Source organism: Gymnogyps californianus, chromosome 17 (assembly GCF_018139145.2).
Source record: "Gymnogyps californianus isolate 813 chromosome 17, ASM1813914v2, whole genome shotgun sequence".
In the NCBI taxonomy this organism is placed as follows: domain Eukaryota; kingdom Metazoa; phylum Chordata; class Aves; order Accipitriformes; family Cathartidae; genus Gymnogyps; species Gymnogyps californianus.
The window spans coordinates 13,693,048-13,709,878 of NC_059487.1; the positions used below are offsets into that span (position 1 = coordinate 13,693,048).

The 16,831-nt window shown below is 40.0% G+C and overlaps 1 protein-coding gene across 2 annotated transcripts; it reads left to right on the forward strand.

The window, feature by feature from the left end:
* Nucleotides 1-454: 454 nt before the first annotated feature.
* On the forward strand, nt 455-16,586 carry SS18L1 (SS18L1 subunit of BAF chromatin remodeling complex). Of its 2 annotated transcripts, XM_050907295.1 has the most exons (12): nt 455-523; nt 4,205-4,281; nt 5,554-5,638; nt 6,473-6,617; nt 9,513-9,524; nt 10,263-10,460; nt 11,451-11,615; nt 12,525-12,626; nt 13,030-13,122; nt 14,433-14,552; nt 16,070-16,197; nt 16,396-16,586. In XM_050907295.1, exons 1-12 carry the CDS (start codon nt 455-457, stop codon nt 16,420-16,422), a joined length of 1,221 nt encoding a protein of 406 aa, XP_050763252.1. In that variant the 3' UTR covers nt 16,423-16,586. The 2 variants fall into 2 exon arrangements, with proteins under 2 accessions (XP_050763252.1, XP_050763251.1); XM_050907294.1 differs by lacking the exon at nt 9,513-9,524.
* Nucleotides 16,587-16,831: the final 245 nt, after the last annotated feature.

Genomic DNA, 16,831 nt, shown 5'->3' on the forward strand with positions numbered 1-16,831 from the left:
GGCCGCCTCACACACAGCCCCCCCCCCATCCCCGCGCTGGCGCACTTGGCGTAGACGGGCGGCCGTCCTACGCAGTTGGCGCAGCTGGCGGCTGCTGTGAAGGCAGGGAGATGCCGCTCGCCTGCGACAGGAAGCCCGGCGGCAGGGACGCACCATGTGCGGCGGGCGGGGAGGCGGCGGCGGGGCGGCGGCGGCCGCCTCCCGCCCCCTCCCCAAATCCCCGCCGCCGCCTCCCCGCCCCGAGCCGGCGGCGCGGGCGGCGAGGCGAGGGCGGTGCGTGCCGGCTGGTGGTGCGGTGCCCATGGCTCATTGCGGGGCGCAGATCGTACCATCTGCGGCGGCTCCCCTCCCCATGCACTGCGGAGAATCTTTGCACGGCAATAGCAGCCAGATAATAACAATATTATTAGAGCCTGGGACCGGTATATTATAGACACGTAAAAAAACCCCCACCATGTCGGTTGCCTTTGCTTCTGCTCGCCCAAGAGGCAAAGGGGAGGTCACCCAGCAAACTATCCAGAAGGTAAAAAAGCATGCTTTTATACAGACGATTTTAGACGTTTATTCCGTCCGTGCTCCTGTCGCCGAGGAAGGCGGCTTATTTCTAGGGCGATCAGGAAAACTAGTGAATTTGCGAGGGCTGCAGAGATGGACAGCTGGGGAGAGAGGTGGGGGGAGGAGGAGGAGGAGGAGGTGGAACAAAGCAGAGGTGTTCAGATCCCTGCAAAGAGCGAGCGAGAGAAGGACTCGGGGAATAAAATTGGGATGGCACGTTATCTCTGCTGCGCGCAAACGGGGAAAGAAGCTGCCAATAATACGTTGGGAAATTGCAATAAAATCTGCAAAGACGTGATTAATTTATGACGGTATGTCAGCTTCTGGCCCAAAAAAATCCAGCCTCAAAAATGAATTAAAATAAAATATTGAATTTGCAAGGGTTTTCCTTTGTATTTGGATGCAGAATTTGAATCTCTCAGAAGATAGAGGGAGCACCAATCACTGGTATTTTTCATATACTATTATCATTATTTGTGATGTGTTCATTGATGTTTAATGACAAACAAAGGTTTTGAAAGATTTTTCTCTGGAGAGGAGGTCTCCAGACAGGTCTCATGTGGAGCCCAGAGCAGAGGGTTCCTAGTTGGGAAGTTATTGTTTCCTATTTCGCAGGATTGACAGCAGTCGTGCACACATGCCCGACACCCCTTCCTCCTCCAGAAGGTGACGGTCAGTAAGGAAGAGGCTGGAAATGTCAATAAAGAACATGCATGGTTTTACTTTGACCGCTATTTGTCATTTGTACTTCTACCGTATTTTCTGCGTGTTCCCCACCGCACGGGTATTTTGTTTCCGCGGAGTTGTGTGGTACGGTGGAAGCGAGGTGTGTATGCTCCGTGTGGTCCACTCGTAAGTAGTGACCAAGGAAGAAGTGCCATTGCTAATACAGCAATTAACCGACCGTCAGTGGGTTTTGCAGCCAAACCATTAGCTGGTGCCAGTTTATGACTTCTAGGGGAAAAAACCTCAGTGGAAGACGGTGACAGAGCGGAGATTAAGGCAGGACAAACTGCCACAAGAGAGACTGAAGAGATGACTTGAATCTCAGGAGACTATTTGGAAACTAATCCCATTTTCTGTAGCTCTTGCAGTGCATGTGGTATTGTGAACCGATTAATTTTAAATATTAAAATATTTCAGACTCAGTGGATTCGTTTGTCTCTAACCTCCAGATCGGTTGGGGTTAGGAAAGAATTTCATAATTCAGATAGTTTGTACTTAAAACCATGACCTTATCCACAGACAAAGGGCAGCCAAAGTATCTTCAGTTTGATTTTCAAGCCCTTTCCTTTTTTGCATATTCATAAACTTTATGGAAGCTTCAAAATGTTATTTCTTTATAAATAATGTGTAAAAACATTTCCCATCTCAGGTACGTTTGCTGGCACGTTACTTCAGGACTGTTCATCAGTGTTGGGCTGTTGGCAGTGATTTTCTTTTTGACAAGTGGTGATGCTGCAGAAGAGCCTTGCAGGCACAGTAACTGGATGGGCTTTATAGCCAAGTGTGGAAGTGGGGCAGTGAGAGGAGGAGCAGGTGCTGGGCTAGGAACTCGAAAAATCCTCATTAAAGTGAGCTTTTTAGAACACGTACCAATTTCATTGAAGAAGAAGATTATTCTTATTTTCATTCTTAATACATAAGCAGCTTATTTTGATTTATTAACTCAATTTTGATAGTCTTTCAAAGCTGTTATTATTCCAGTACCAAATATTTCTAAAATAGATTTCACATGGAGGAAGTTAGAGCTTTTGACAAGACAGCAGTGATGGCGGTGCTTTAAAATAGTTCATCAAATAGCATTTGCAGGGCAGTAAACTTCAGTTTCTTCTGTGTAATGGAGCTCACAACTCGGTTCTTTTTTCCTAGTAAGTTAGGAAAAGAGCTATTCCCGATTCCTTTTTCAGTAAGCAAAATGTTTTTCAGCTAATTGTAGAAGCATAGCCCTTTTCTGATGAAGATATCTGTAATACTGCTTGGACTCTTGCTGTTGAGTACGTATCTTAACTGAATGTGAAAATATTGTCAGTGGTATCTGTTGTGGAAACTGAAAAGGACGGGTTTATATTCTTCACTAATTCTGTATACAGAATTTCCACTGACACAGGTGAAAATTCTGTACGACAGTGAGTAAAGAGCATGAAACAAAGAGCTGCACTGTGAATCAGGCAGGAGTATTTTGTCTTAAAATTACACGCTGCACCCAGGTTGCCATGTGAGCATGGGCACGCATGCAGGAGGAACATGGATTCTTGACTGACACAGTTCTGACGTTCCCTGTCAGCGTTCGAGAGAGCAGCTTGCCGACCTGCCGCGGCAGGCCACAGCAACGCCTCTGTTCCTCAGACCCTCGCTGACTTGAGCCACAGGGGATCACTGCAAGTTCAGCAGTCAGAGCCTGTGATGGACAAGGGTGTCCAGCAAAGTTAAGACCAATTTGTAGATTACAAGCAAGAAGCAGGACAAGCTGAGTTCTCTAAGGGAGTGACTAGCTAGATTGCAAGCGCATCAAAAAGACTCTTCTGCTCATTTTCCTATAATCTAGTCCTCTGTTTGCATATGAATGGGTCAAGAATTTGTTCTGATCCGAACACATACCTACACGGATTAATTCACATTTAACTCATATGAAAACATGTTACTCTTTCCTCAAGAGTTCTTCTGTCCTGACGACGCAGTGGTTCAAAGGCCCAATCTTGCAAGCACTTAATAGCAGCGGTACCTACAAACTGTATGATGTAGTGAGTTTTTGCCAGCGGCAAATCTAAATTTGTAAATACTGTTGTTACTTTTCCATTCATTCACCTGCAGAAAGCTTGCTGCATTCACAAGAAAGCTGGGGGAAAGAGACAAACTATTGTATTTGAAATTTTTAAACAAATCAAAGGATATTTTAAGCTTTTAATTGTATTATAAGTTCCTTAAATAAAGGTCAGCGGTCATTTTGTCCAGCAGCTCTGATCTTCTTGGAACCAGTCAGTCACTAGAATTTATCGAGTGAAGCTAAGCTAGCAGCCACTGATAAACATAAATAACTGATATATAATTACTCTGTGTTTTCATTTTAAGTCCTCCCTGTATTAGAACTGAACTACCCCAAAGGACATATTGGGATGTAATTCTCTTAAATGTGGCTTCAGTAGATCCAGTAATGCAAATTTTATACTTCATCAAGTTCAGTAGTCTGCACACGCTAGTCCTGTGCAGGAAAACTAGTAGGTTTAAATTGTTTGAAAGTGTGTTTCTTATTTGAAAGTAGGCATGTTAGTAAAATCTGAAGTTTTGGAAAGACTTGGGTGAGATTTTAGAATGAGGCAGAGGTACTTCATAGGGAAAGTGTCTTCCTTCTTTAGCATAAAAATCTATCTGCCATTTAAGGAGCAAAAAAGGTAAGTCCATTAATTCTTCTGTGTTGGGTATTTCAACTAACTCCTTTAAAGATAACTGTTCATAAATGAATGATGTGAAAAGCACAGTCTTGCGGCTCCATAAAGTCACGTGTAGGTACTTTGTAATACCCCAAGGCAGCAAAACTGCACAAAACACCATCCGCTGCCAAGAAGGGTGAATGTGGAGTATCACAAAACCACAGGACTTTAATATGATTCTCGTAGTAACATGTTTTGATCGTATTTCTTTTATGCAGATGCTAGATGAAAATCACCACCTAATACAATGTATTATGGATTATCAGAGCAAGGGGAAAACTGCAGAATGTACTCAGTGAGTATTACGAGTTTTGGAGTATGTTAGAAATTTGTGGTGTACTTAAGAACAGTACTATGAACAGTTCTGTTCACTGATCACTGAGAAAATAGTTGGACTGGTTTTTTAGATTCCCTTGTATTAAGAAGTGTATATTGTTCTTGGAACAGAGTTTTTTTTCTGAAGTATTTGAGTATTTAGTATTTACATTATTTTTAACAGATCATTTATTAAAATAATTATAAACAATTATGGTTATTGGACCACTTGCTCTATGCAGATTCATTAAATACAAGTAGAATCAGGTACAAAGTTAATAACACATTTTCATCAGAAAGTAATTAAATGTTAAGGATCAGTCATGTGGTTATCTATGGCTAAAACAATATGCATGTAGACATACCATGCTTACTATTCCTAATCTTGAAAGCAAAATACTTTTATAAACTTTATGGGTTAAATCTCAGTCAGGAAGAATAGCCAATCTGCCCATGAAAGGTCAAGTTTTCTGGCCAAACTCAGAAAACTGTACTTTCAAAAAAATTGCCTAAAAAAGATACCTTTGCTAAAGAAGTCATGTCACCATTCTGGCTTCATTTTTGCCCCTTTTCCCACTTCCCAGCCATTTTCCCCTTATCAGAACAAAACTCGTGCTAAAAAAGTATTTTCTCTTGCCTTCTTGGAACCCTCCCTGTTTCCAAAAGTTTGACTCTTCACTTTGCTCAGTGGCACAGCTGTTAGATGCCCTCCTGTTCTTATGATGAGCTTTTCCAGTTCATCGAGAACTGTGAAGAAGCATAAATGGTTCTGGTGGTGCTTACTTGAGTAAACACTCCAGTTAGAGCACTCTTGAAAAAAATCTTCTCAGCTTGCTGGCAGGGCAAACAGGTTTTGGTTTTTGGAGTTCTGGAATTTCATTACTACTAGGACCCTTGTTAAACAGAGGAAGAAAAAGTGGCTAATTGTTAGAGCAGCTGACCGGTGTCAGTACTCAAAGACTGAGGTCCCAGCTTCACAGTTCACTCAAAGTGCTTTCAAAGTAGAGTGTATTTTACCTCTCCCTTCCCCCAAGTTTACCCATTTGTAAAAGAGGTGTTGAAGACACTGATCCTTGATGAAAAGCATGACAGCACAGATATAGGTCATTACTATTGCTATTTATTATGACAGATGAAAAGTAGGCTAATGTAATTTAACTAATCGTTTGTAAATAGCAAAAAAAAAAGAGAAATGTTTGGAATTTCTGTATTGTTAACCCTTTCCAAATAAGCTTTACTCCTTATTCTGTAGATATCAACAAATCTTGCACAGAAACCTGGTTTACTTGGCAACAATAGCAGATTCTAACCAGAATATGCAGTCCTTGCTTCCTGCTGTAAGTACCAGTGCTACCATCAGATACATTTACTACGCCAGAGGAAAATGTTCTTTGATTCTGTTACTGATCACTGTCAATAAACCATTTTCTAGTATTTTTCCAGCTAAAAGTTTTGAAGTGGTCAGATAGACCACTAAATAAATCAAAAGTTACTTTTACTGTGTTTAAAACACATTCCTTGGGCCATTTGTGTTAATCTCTGTCTCCATAGCTCAAGGTCTATATACTATAAATGGTGCAGTGGTACAGATCTGAACAGCCTCCATTTGTTCCAGATTCATTGTTCTTCACCTATTCTTACTGTATTCTTTACTCAGGAAAAAAATGCCACTATTTTATGTCAAAAGTCTAATTCAGCATTTGGGCGTTGGTTTGTCTTCAAACATTGTGTCACTCTTGCTAAATGGATTGATTTTGGAGGTATCACGCATAACACAAAATACAGCATAGCTTTATGCTTGACAAAGGTCAGTTTGTCAACACACTTCTGTATCGTCTTTGCTAATGCATATCCCCTCAGCAGTTATGTTCTGACCAGCACAAAATGAAATTCATGTAAGTATGGAAGAATGGGCACAGAAGCCAGACTCTATTATAAGCACAATTTTAAGATCTTCACTGTGCTGCCTGCCGGCTTCTCTGTATCATGCTGAATGTGATACACACATAGTAGTCAAACGAAGAAAGGTTTACGCAAGCAAGCCCAAAAAGTGAAGGAAGCACATACTTAGTTGAGGCAGTTTTTAGTCATAGTCAGGCTAATTTGGAGGTTATTATTTTTCTAATTAAAAACCTAACCAAAAATTTGCTTCTCCTCCTTGTTATTTGCAGCCACCAACGCAAAACATAAACTTGGGCCCAGGAGGAATGACTCAGAGTGCATCCAACCAATCTCTCCATTCACAGAGCAATCTCAGCGATGCAATTGGGACGGGCCTTCCTCCTTCCTCCCTCATGCAGAGTCAGATTAGCAATGGTGAGCTTCGGTCCCCTTTGTGCTGCTTTGCTGTTGCTTGGCAACAAAATCATTAATGCAGAATATACTTACAGAGCTGTAAAAGACCTCTCCTAACTCACCTTTCAGGCATATGGGGATTTCAGGCACATGCTGAAATCATCACAAAATGGCTACAGCCAGTAATGATGTTGGCTTCTGCAAGGGCTCCAATCTGCATAGTATTTCTATAGGGGAAATTAAAAACATTTTTTAAAAAATGTGTAATGAAAATCACCAAGTAAAGATGCATCCAAGTTTTTAGTAAGAAAAATGATATATTGTGATATTTTTCTCTTGAAAGTGGTGGGGTTGGCCAGGGTAAAATGGAATTGCTTGCATGACTAACCGCACAACCAAGCCTGTAGATTGCAAAGACCTTCCAGGATACATGCCTTCTTAAAAATAATCTGGTGTTGCATCAGTCTTTGTCCTCTACAGAAGCTTGCACAGATTGTACTACATAGCCAAAGAGTTTGCACAGACATTTCATATGAATAAGATAACATTTTTGTTCGTGCAACTAAAAGAAACTAATTGAAAGACAAAAAATTTTTTTTTACTCTATGCATTTTATAGTATGAATAATCTGTTTATTTATTTTGTAGTTCATCGTCAGTTCTTGTTTCTGTGGGTCTTTCCCAGAGTGAAAGAGAGAGAAAACAGTTTCTATAAATAGAAATATCTGATTGTAAAATCACAGGCCTTGGCAGGGGGACCCAAGAGCAGATGCAAACCATGAAATTACTTCTGACTTTTTAAAAATCCATTTGTGGTCAAGCTGATAGTACCTTTTAAACTAATGGACGAGGTACCTACTTTAAACAGTTACAGATGGTAAAGTGAACTTAGTAAATTTATCTGGGCCTTCTTTTTGAAAGATTTATTACCTAGTATAAGTATTATAATAAGTCAGTAAAAACATTGTTTTGTGTTACTAAGAATCTACATTTTCAGTGTTATTGTTGCTGGCTTTTCTTATTTGCCCCCCACCCTCCAGTTCTTTATAGTAATTTAGTGCTGATTGAAAGAACCAGACTGGCAGTCCTGAAGACTCGAGTCATCCGCAGAACAGAAGCAGCCAGGGCAGTTTACCTCATGTTGGAAGCTTACCTCATGTTGCCCCAACCCAGTAAAACCCAGCCTGAGTTGTGGGGGTCTCAGGGTAGTTCACTCTCTGACCAGTCACTGAGACTGTCACCTGGGTAGTGCCAGGGATTTTATCATGAAAACATTAGTCCACTGGAAACGAGACTGAGGACACAGCTACACTTCAAAATGAAGGTGTGACTGAGAATGCAGTAGCTTGCCTCTTCCGATGGCATGTGCTCTGCTGCTAGGGCCCGCTGTGAGAATAGGACCCTTGGGCTTGGGGACACTCCCCTTGGTTGCCAGTCTCTACTGCTACTGTCTCTGTGCCAGCTACAATCAGGTTAGCACAACGATGCTATATGACGCAGCATTCTTGATGTGTAGATAGACTTTGAGACTGAGAAGTGATTTCACATCGGTCAACAATTGTTGGACAGCATTTTTTGGAAATTAGGAATAAATATGCACAAACAGTTCAAATATATGGGCTCTAGTACTTGTGAAAATTTCTCATCTAATGGCAATAGAGATGAAAGTCTGTAATGAACAGGTACAGCATTGTAAGAGAGGGAAGAAAAGGGAAGAAGCCATAGAAGCTACTACATTTTATTCTTTATTGTCCTCAGTCAGGACTTTACAGGAATCACCTCTGCAGGACAGTAACTAGGTAATTCCCTACATACATGGTAACTCTGCACAGTGGCAGCTAGGTCAATTGTAATGATAATTCTGTTAATGGGAAGAAGCTAAAAAACAATCCACTGAGATTTCAAGTAATCCACCATCCACAAGTCAGTGATTCTTCATGCCACAGCCCTGCAGGCAAACCCATTAGATTCCATAAACCAGCCAGTGAAACTCAGCTGCCTCCAGCCAGAATCAGACCCAACTGAGAATTTTAACTGTTCAGAAATCATGAATGAGGCCTTTCAAAGAAAAACCCAACTGCCTTAGATTCATGAAAGTATGAAAGAGGTTCAATGCTTTGTATTTATCTTATTGTTTTAGTGTTTTTATTTAAACACTTTTGGTCATGCTTTCATATTTTCCCTTACAATCACAAATTAGCCAAACCACTTTTTTTTGCTTTAAAGAAGGCCAAGATTCTCTAAGTTTTCCCATGCAAATATGGCAAGGTTTACCAACACTTGCTTCACTCCATCTCTGACTCAGAGCAACTGCTAGCTCCATTCAAACACCATGTGGCCTTGTGTTGCACAAGTAGAAGTATCAGCTTTACAAGACACACAAAAACTGGAGCAAAACACAGGGCTAGGTCTCTGTAGCGGTATATTGACCTGGCTCCACTGATTTCAGTAGAGTTGGCTCTCTTTATCTCTTGTTGAAAATGCTGCTTGCATCTCGCCATCAGAGGAAAATATAATAATCTACAGCAAATATTCTCATTTTGATGTCTATAAAAACCATTAAGAGTAATTAATGAGGTTTGTACTGAGAGAATTAGACACATTTTTCAGAGGCTGTAGATACACTTAATAACCATGAATTAAAATATCATTATCTAAACATTACAACATAATTCTGTCTCTTCTAGGGATTCTGCATGTCTTCCATTCTACGTAAATTAATTTAGATTGACAACAATACAGCTGAATTTCGATAGACAACAATACACACTATCACAATTTAGAAAGTAACAATACAGAATGAAAAGAACTTTCCAAAACTCATTCATAAAAGTATTTACAGCAACAAACAACAAAAAATAAGGACCAGATTCTCCCCAATTTTAGTTACCCAACAGCAATAAATTTTAAAAAATAGGCACACTGCCAGGTAAGCAGGATGATACTCTCAAACGCAGGATATAATTGGAGCAGTCCAATGATTACATACGGTGATGTTCGAAAGGGAGTACCGTAACAACAGGGATTATGATGGTGACTTGGAAAATTTATCTTCCAGAAGTCTGAGGTACTTTCAGTCAAACTTCAGGAAAGGGAGAGACAGGCTTGTCCTCTGAGGAGAGGGTCCCATGGTACGTCCTAAGCCCCAGCTAAGAACGTTAGTTGGTTATAGAGGAAACAAATGGATGCAGCGATGTGCAAAGTGTTTCTCAGTCACTACTGTGCCTTCCCATTGTCGCCATCTGTGTGAAGGGGGAATAGGAGTCAACAGCAGGACAGGAGGAAGGAAAGGACAAATTTCAGAAGGCTGGGATGTTTCCAGAGTCCATATATTTTCTGAAGTATCTGAAATTACTGGCATTTGTTAATTCCGCTGCCTGCTGCCTGTGAGGAACTGCTTGTAGGGCATTGCTGCTGGTTTTGTTCTTCCTGTCTGCAATTCTGTACAGCCTGGATTTGGCTGTCAGGAAGGGGAGGATCACTCTAACTGTGCAGCAGGCAGTTTTAATTTGTCTGTAGATAACAGGGAATTTTAATAATGAAGAATTTTTTTGTTTTGTTTTGCCTTATCATAAGGTATTTTAGAAAGGCCGCGAGGGCTTTAATGCTCACTGTACATTGCCAATAATAGCACAGATTTTCTTGTTGCTCTCTTTAATTTTTCTAGGTCCTAATCACGTGTCTATGCAGCAGTCAGGCCAGAACACTATGCCCACGACCTCTCTGAGTATGACTGTCAGCAGTCATGGAACTGGGCCTGGTTATAGCCATACAGTGCCTGCATCTCAGAATGTGCCAATGCAAGGCCAGGGGTCAATAGGCAATTATGTCTCTCGAACAAACATCAACATGCAGTCTAATCCAGGTAAACACCCTCTTCCTCCTTCTGGGCCAACTTGACTTTTCAGTGACCTCAGAGGTTTACCACACGTGAATTTGTTCTGTAAATATTTTCTGTAGACAGCGACAAACATACAAGAGGAAAAGACAGCTTTAAGACATCTCTGAATTTCAAGGTATCAGGCACCAGTGTAAGTCAGAACAGCTTCAGACTTGCTTTAACTTAGAGCGACTTGCTATGGTTAGCAATGAGTTGGGGAAAAGAGGGTTAGCTAAAAGTGCAGCAGCACTATCTGATAGCCCCAGGCAGCAAATCCCACAACTGTGGGAGGGATCTGAGAAGCACCTTTATCCTAGCTGAAAGAGCCTGCCAAAGAGTATTACACATTTACTGTTTGTACATTACTACCCCATTTTTGTTATTTTGTTGATACTTCACACTGCTTGCAGGGCATAGAGAGACTAGCAGACAACTCAGAATTAATCTCTTAATTTGTAAAAATGTTTGCTACTGAGTATTGAATGGGATGTCCAATGCTTAAGAATTCTTTCCGACAATATGAAATTTAGGGATCAAATAAATCCTAGAACGTAGTTTATTTAAACTGTATCATCATCAGGTATATAATAAGATGGAAATAGAAGAAAGAGTTGATTAGAAAAGAAGTGCAGCAATGAATTAGTCAGGCGGCAGAAAGGAACAAGCATCAGTTCTTACTTCTTTAATCCTACTGTAATAATGATTACATTCTTTTAAATAAACTAATAATAATCAAGGCTAGATGCATTTTTAAATATCTGACTGAATGGCAAGAACTGACCATGTAATAACATCCTTTCTGGATTACAGTGCAGAAGAGTTAAATACATGCAGTAGGAAAACATCTCCCCCTGTGGAAAATTCACAGAATTTTCAGGATGCATGTTAGTTGAAGGTTTTCACTTGCTTCCAAAGAGACTAGGGACAGAACTGTCACATCCTTTTAGAAAACAGTATTTTCCATGTACATTGTAGTCTCCATGATGCACCAGCAAGCAGCAACGTCACATTACAACTCAGCGCAAGGAGGGAGCCAGCATTACCAGGGGCAGTCCTCCATTGCCATGATGAGTCAGAGCAACCAAGGCAACAGCATGATGGGTCAGCGACCAATGGGCCCTTACAGAGCTTCACAGCAAGGTAAAATCTATTATTAGATTATTGATATAATTATTATTAGATTGATGATATTCAGTCCGTCCTGTGGGGTAGGTAAGTCAACAGAATTTCCAAGTCGAATTTATGAACAGGGAATCCCATCCGGGAGCACAGGAAATCTCGAATGGTGGAAGTACCATGACAATCAGATAAACTTTAATCTATTTTCAAGATTTATTTAATTATTTCAGGTGTTTAGAAAAATAATTCTGTCTAAAAGGGATCATATATCTCTAAAGAAAAGATGAACAATTTGATATATAGCTCACTGAAGCCACTGGGAATCTTCAAGTCTTTCAAATGGTATTGGATCAGCCGTAACATGGCACAGTTAACAAGGAACACGTTTCTGCAAAGAAGATATAGTTTGCCAGCAATTAGTACGAAAAATTAGGCCAAGGAAAGGAAAACACCAGAGGATAACTACCATGCTCTAAGACCTCTCTGGAAAAAGTTCTAAGAGGTAATAAAGCTGCTAGACTGATTCTAACATAAACTGAATTTTGCTAAGAAACAAACTAATACGTTAATTAAGATATATTTAATTCTGACTGTGTTCTTGAGCATGGAATACATTCCTGTGCTTTCTAATAACTCAGATTGGTAGATGAAATGTAGCCATTACTTTCAGTATTGCCACAGAAGTGAGTGGTTTTAGGACATGTTACTGACTGTTGTGTAATTTCAATTTCAACCAGCTTTTTCTGAGAATACAAATTTATTTCCTTTTTCTAGTGAGCAAAACATCATTGAAACTGCTCTCAACATACATAGCTCGTTTACTTATCCAGATGTAAACACTGTTTTCTTAAAAAAAGAAATCAGATAAGAAAAAACCATCCCTTAGGAGTCCACAGGCTCAGTTTGCTCTCTCTCGTCTTTGCCTTGCAGGTTCCTCGCAGCAGTACATGGGTCAGGAAGAATATTACAGTGAACAGTACAGTCATGGGCAAGGCTCATCAGAACCTATGAATCAGCAATACTATCCGGATGGTAATTCCTCTGAGCTGTAGTCACTGTAATACTGGTAGGGTGTAGACCAGCATGACTGCCACATCCAAGGACATGGCAAACCCATTACGATTCATTTCCAATTTAAATGCTAGAAAATTCTAATCCCAGGGCATGGGAGCCTGGTACACAAATGTACGCATCAGTGCATCCTGCTATCCAAACTGCTTCAAAAAGAGCACAAAGCCAAGTTTGGATTAGTGAATGCAAGAGATTTATCCATAGGTGTGACTTTCCTTGCCATGTATTTGACCTCCTATCTAAGTGGTCTGTATTTGCTCTTAGCCTCATCTTTGTGCATAAGCAGCTTCATAATATATCATTCAACAATATATCTATAGCTATGTTAACAATGTATCTGATAAATCTTTGCAATTCCTTGTAGGACATGGTGATTATGCCTATCAGCAGTCATCCTATACTGAGCAGAGCTATGACAGGTCATTTGACGACTCTACACAACACTATTATGAAGGAGGTAGGAAAATACATTGGCAATTGTTGTAAATCAAAGCTCTAATCCCCTAAAATACTAATGAAATGCTTATGAAAATGTAAAATATGACTTGCAATTTCTGCATCACTAACTGCTACTTAGCTATTACTTAAGGAGTGTCCAGGAAATAGAATTTAGGTATGTATAGCATTTTTTATACCAAGACTATATCAGACTTTGTACACAGTATCATGTCAGTAACTGTATTGTGAGGCAGTCATGCTGTGCAGCCTTGTGGGATCACTAACAACTTGCGTGTAGCCTCATACTCATCAGAAAAATGATGCTTGGTTGTAGCTGAGCCAGGTAGAATTGTAGCTATGGATATTGAACTTTTTTTGCAGTACGAGAAAAGACTTCCAGGGTATCAGTATCCTCCACTCTTACAAAACTGTTTAACAAACATTTTATATAACGCAAATAAAAATGGCTGTATTAAAGTAAAAGGTTATGCTGACAAAGGTAAACTAATGTGCTGCAGTTAGAAATGGGGTTCAGAGCCAGAAAAAAATTTCTCTAAAGTAAGAAAGCCTACTGGTTAATTTCAGGACCAACTTTTTTTAATCTTACTTAATTCACCTTACAAATTGTGAAAAACAATGGGTTAAATGAAACTAATCTTTGAAAATCATCAATACTATGAATTTACAATTCTACCACTAAAAAACTCTCAACAGTAGTGCGTTAGTAAATTCAGTGATACTATTAAGATATCTGAACTCTAAATTAACTGCAAAATATTAACTTAATTATGATACAGCGAGGTGGCATTTAGGAAAAGCAATGTCATCTGTATAGCCTCCATTCATTTTGTTGTTTCAGGATACTGCAAATGGAATTTCCATCACAGGTATTTAAAAAAATACCAGTAACAACTAGATAAGTGGTCTTTCTGGGATATATGAATAAACCTCATTATCTAGAAGAAAATACAGTGGGAGGGCTTCCTGAGAAACCAGCTATTTACCCTGGCACCCTAATCTTTGTGACTCTGTGTTTTTCTTCTGAAACACTTCTGGGGTAAAAAAAATCCTGTGGGGAACAGGTTGCTTGTTTCTTTGTTTGTTTAGTGATATGTATAAATAAACAACTCTTTCCTGTTCAAAAGAACTAAAAATCACTGAAGAAATAAACTTCCTGATTGGCAAAATGCAATCATGTATATCTGAAATGAGTACTTGTCTGAGTTCCAGACCAAGGCTCCTTACGCCTTTGTTTTCCTTATGATCTGCATGTACAGTGAAATACCTGCCTCATCTATAACCAAACTATTTCAATTTTTCCTTCTTTAGGAAATTCTCAGTACAGCCAGCAGCAGGCAGGATACCAACAGGGAGCTGCACAACAGCAAACATATTCCCAGCAGCAATACCCAAATCAACAAAGTTACCCAGGACAACAGCAAGGATACGGTAAGAAAACTGTCCCTGACCGGTCAAGTGTTTGCAATACTTCATCCTGATGCCTCCATTCCTAAGCTAAAATATGCTGTAAACTATTTCCTTGATTAACCTTGGACATCCACGTACCAAAACTAGCCAAAGAGCATAGCATGTAAAGGGATTCTGGGCGGTAACATACATTAGTATAGCACTGCATTCCATACTGTTAGGTTAGCATCCTGAATCCCTCTCTCTTTTGGAAGAAAGTTAGAAAGTTCGAAAACACTTTTGCCTCGTGTTGACGTCCTGGTAAGTGTCGGCAGAAGGTCACTGCCTGGATTCTCAGGCCTCCTACACATCTAATAGTTCTGCAACTGACATGAAAAAATAGCATCAACAGTCCAGAGAATCACTGCTCCCTCCCTTAGATTTGCTGCAACGTCTTAGGGGTTTTATTCCTTGCTGAGGGACTGAGGCAAAAGGGAAAAAGTGGAAGTGCTTTGAACATGCAGCTAATACTGGCACAGAGCTTTCGAACCCTTGAGGTCACCAGTGGCAGATCTGCCCGCTGCCATCAAAAGAATCCGAGTTTGATGGCTGTCTTTGAGTTTTCTGACCGATTGGGGTCATCTTGTATGTATCCTCAGCCTTTGAGAGAAAGAAACCATTTCAGGTTATTTAGTACAAAAACAGGGGCCAGAGAGATTGGAATAATCTAAATACTGCTTCAAGGCAAGGGATTTCTGGTGCATCTCCCAAATCTGATGGTACTTGACCTTGAACTGACAATGTTAACCAAACTTGATAAATTGATGTTGATATAAAGAGCAAATCCATTTTAGAAATGTAAGATCTCATGAAATAGAACCTACATGCCTAAAAAGTTACTTAAATTATTAACACATGACTCTGCAGTGCCAGTAGATAGTTTGGACTACTCAAACCGGACATTTTCTGTGAAATTAACCCCCAAATTCAGTTTACGATGTTAAAATCTGGCCTCCTCTTTTTAAAGGTTCTCCTTCATAAAAATCCACCAATAGTGCTAAAAAGTGCACATAGCAGTCTGTACACAGAATATCAATATCCCCGTGCAGTTGTGTGTCCGATTTACGTGTTTTTTGAAAGTATCTCTATATGCAAGAGATTTCTTAGGTTGTACCTGGTCAGCAGTGCTTATGGTGGCACAGCCAGATTAAATAGGAAGTTAAACGTGCAGTTGTTACTAAAATAAAGGCCAGGTAGCTTGCATATAGGTAATAACTGGGCTGTGCCAATACAGATTTCAGAGAGGCAAATCACTTAAAACTATATCAAGTTTTCTGAGCAAAGTTTAAAACCTGAATGGAAGTTTACACTGCTGCAACTAGATCATTATTAGTATTAACGCTTTCTAGTGTAAAGCTAGAGGGGAGGTCTAGGCAAAATTTACTCACAGTTCACACTTGCAGAGCTTACTTTGTTACCATCATGTTTTACATTATGTTAATCATAAGAACTCCCCCTAGTAAATCAAGCCTTAGTAATAGATTTCACTGTCTTCTCAGGTCCTGCACAAGGAGCCTCTTCACAGTATTCCAGCTACCAACAGGGACAGGGGCAGCAATACGGAAGTTACAGAGCTTCTCAGACAGGCCCATCCGCTCAGCAACAGAGGCCTTACGGCTACGAGCAGGTAAATTGTCTAAATCTCTGCTATGAAAAAGCAGATTTAGCTGTTAGCTCCACATATAAATCTATCTGATAATTTGATGCAGGCATATTGGTGATACTTCAGTGGGTCTTTCAAAATTCATAGACCAAAAAAATTGTCTAACACTGTTTGTAAACCTCTGATATATTATTCCCCAACATTTTTATTTCTTTTTTATAGGGACAGTATGGAAATTACCAGCAATAAAAGAATACGATCCTGTGTCAGATTCATTTCAATAGTATCTCCATCTTTTGAACTGGATGTACAGGCAGTTTTGATTAATTGTAATATGTTGGTTACCCCTTAGCACAAAGCAGCGTCTGTATGTGAACAGTGTTCATTTCATGCTGGATATGAAGCAGTGCACTACTGGTAACAAGACAATGCTTTAATGGTTTGATATTTGGTGCTGTGTATAGTACTGTATGTTGATACAATGCAGAAGTTTTTCATTTACCCCCCCCCCCCCTCGCCCCATTCTTGATGTTTCTAAATAGCTTTAGGATCATTTGATCACAGTTGTGCCCCGTTCTGGAAAGCAGCCAGGTTATTCTGCAGTCTGGCTCAATACAAAGCCATTCAGTCATATCTCAGTCCAGGGAAGTATCCTGTG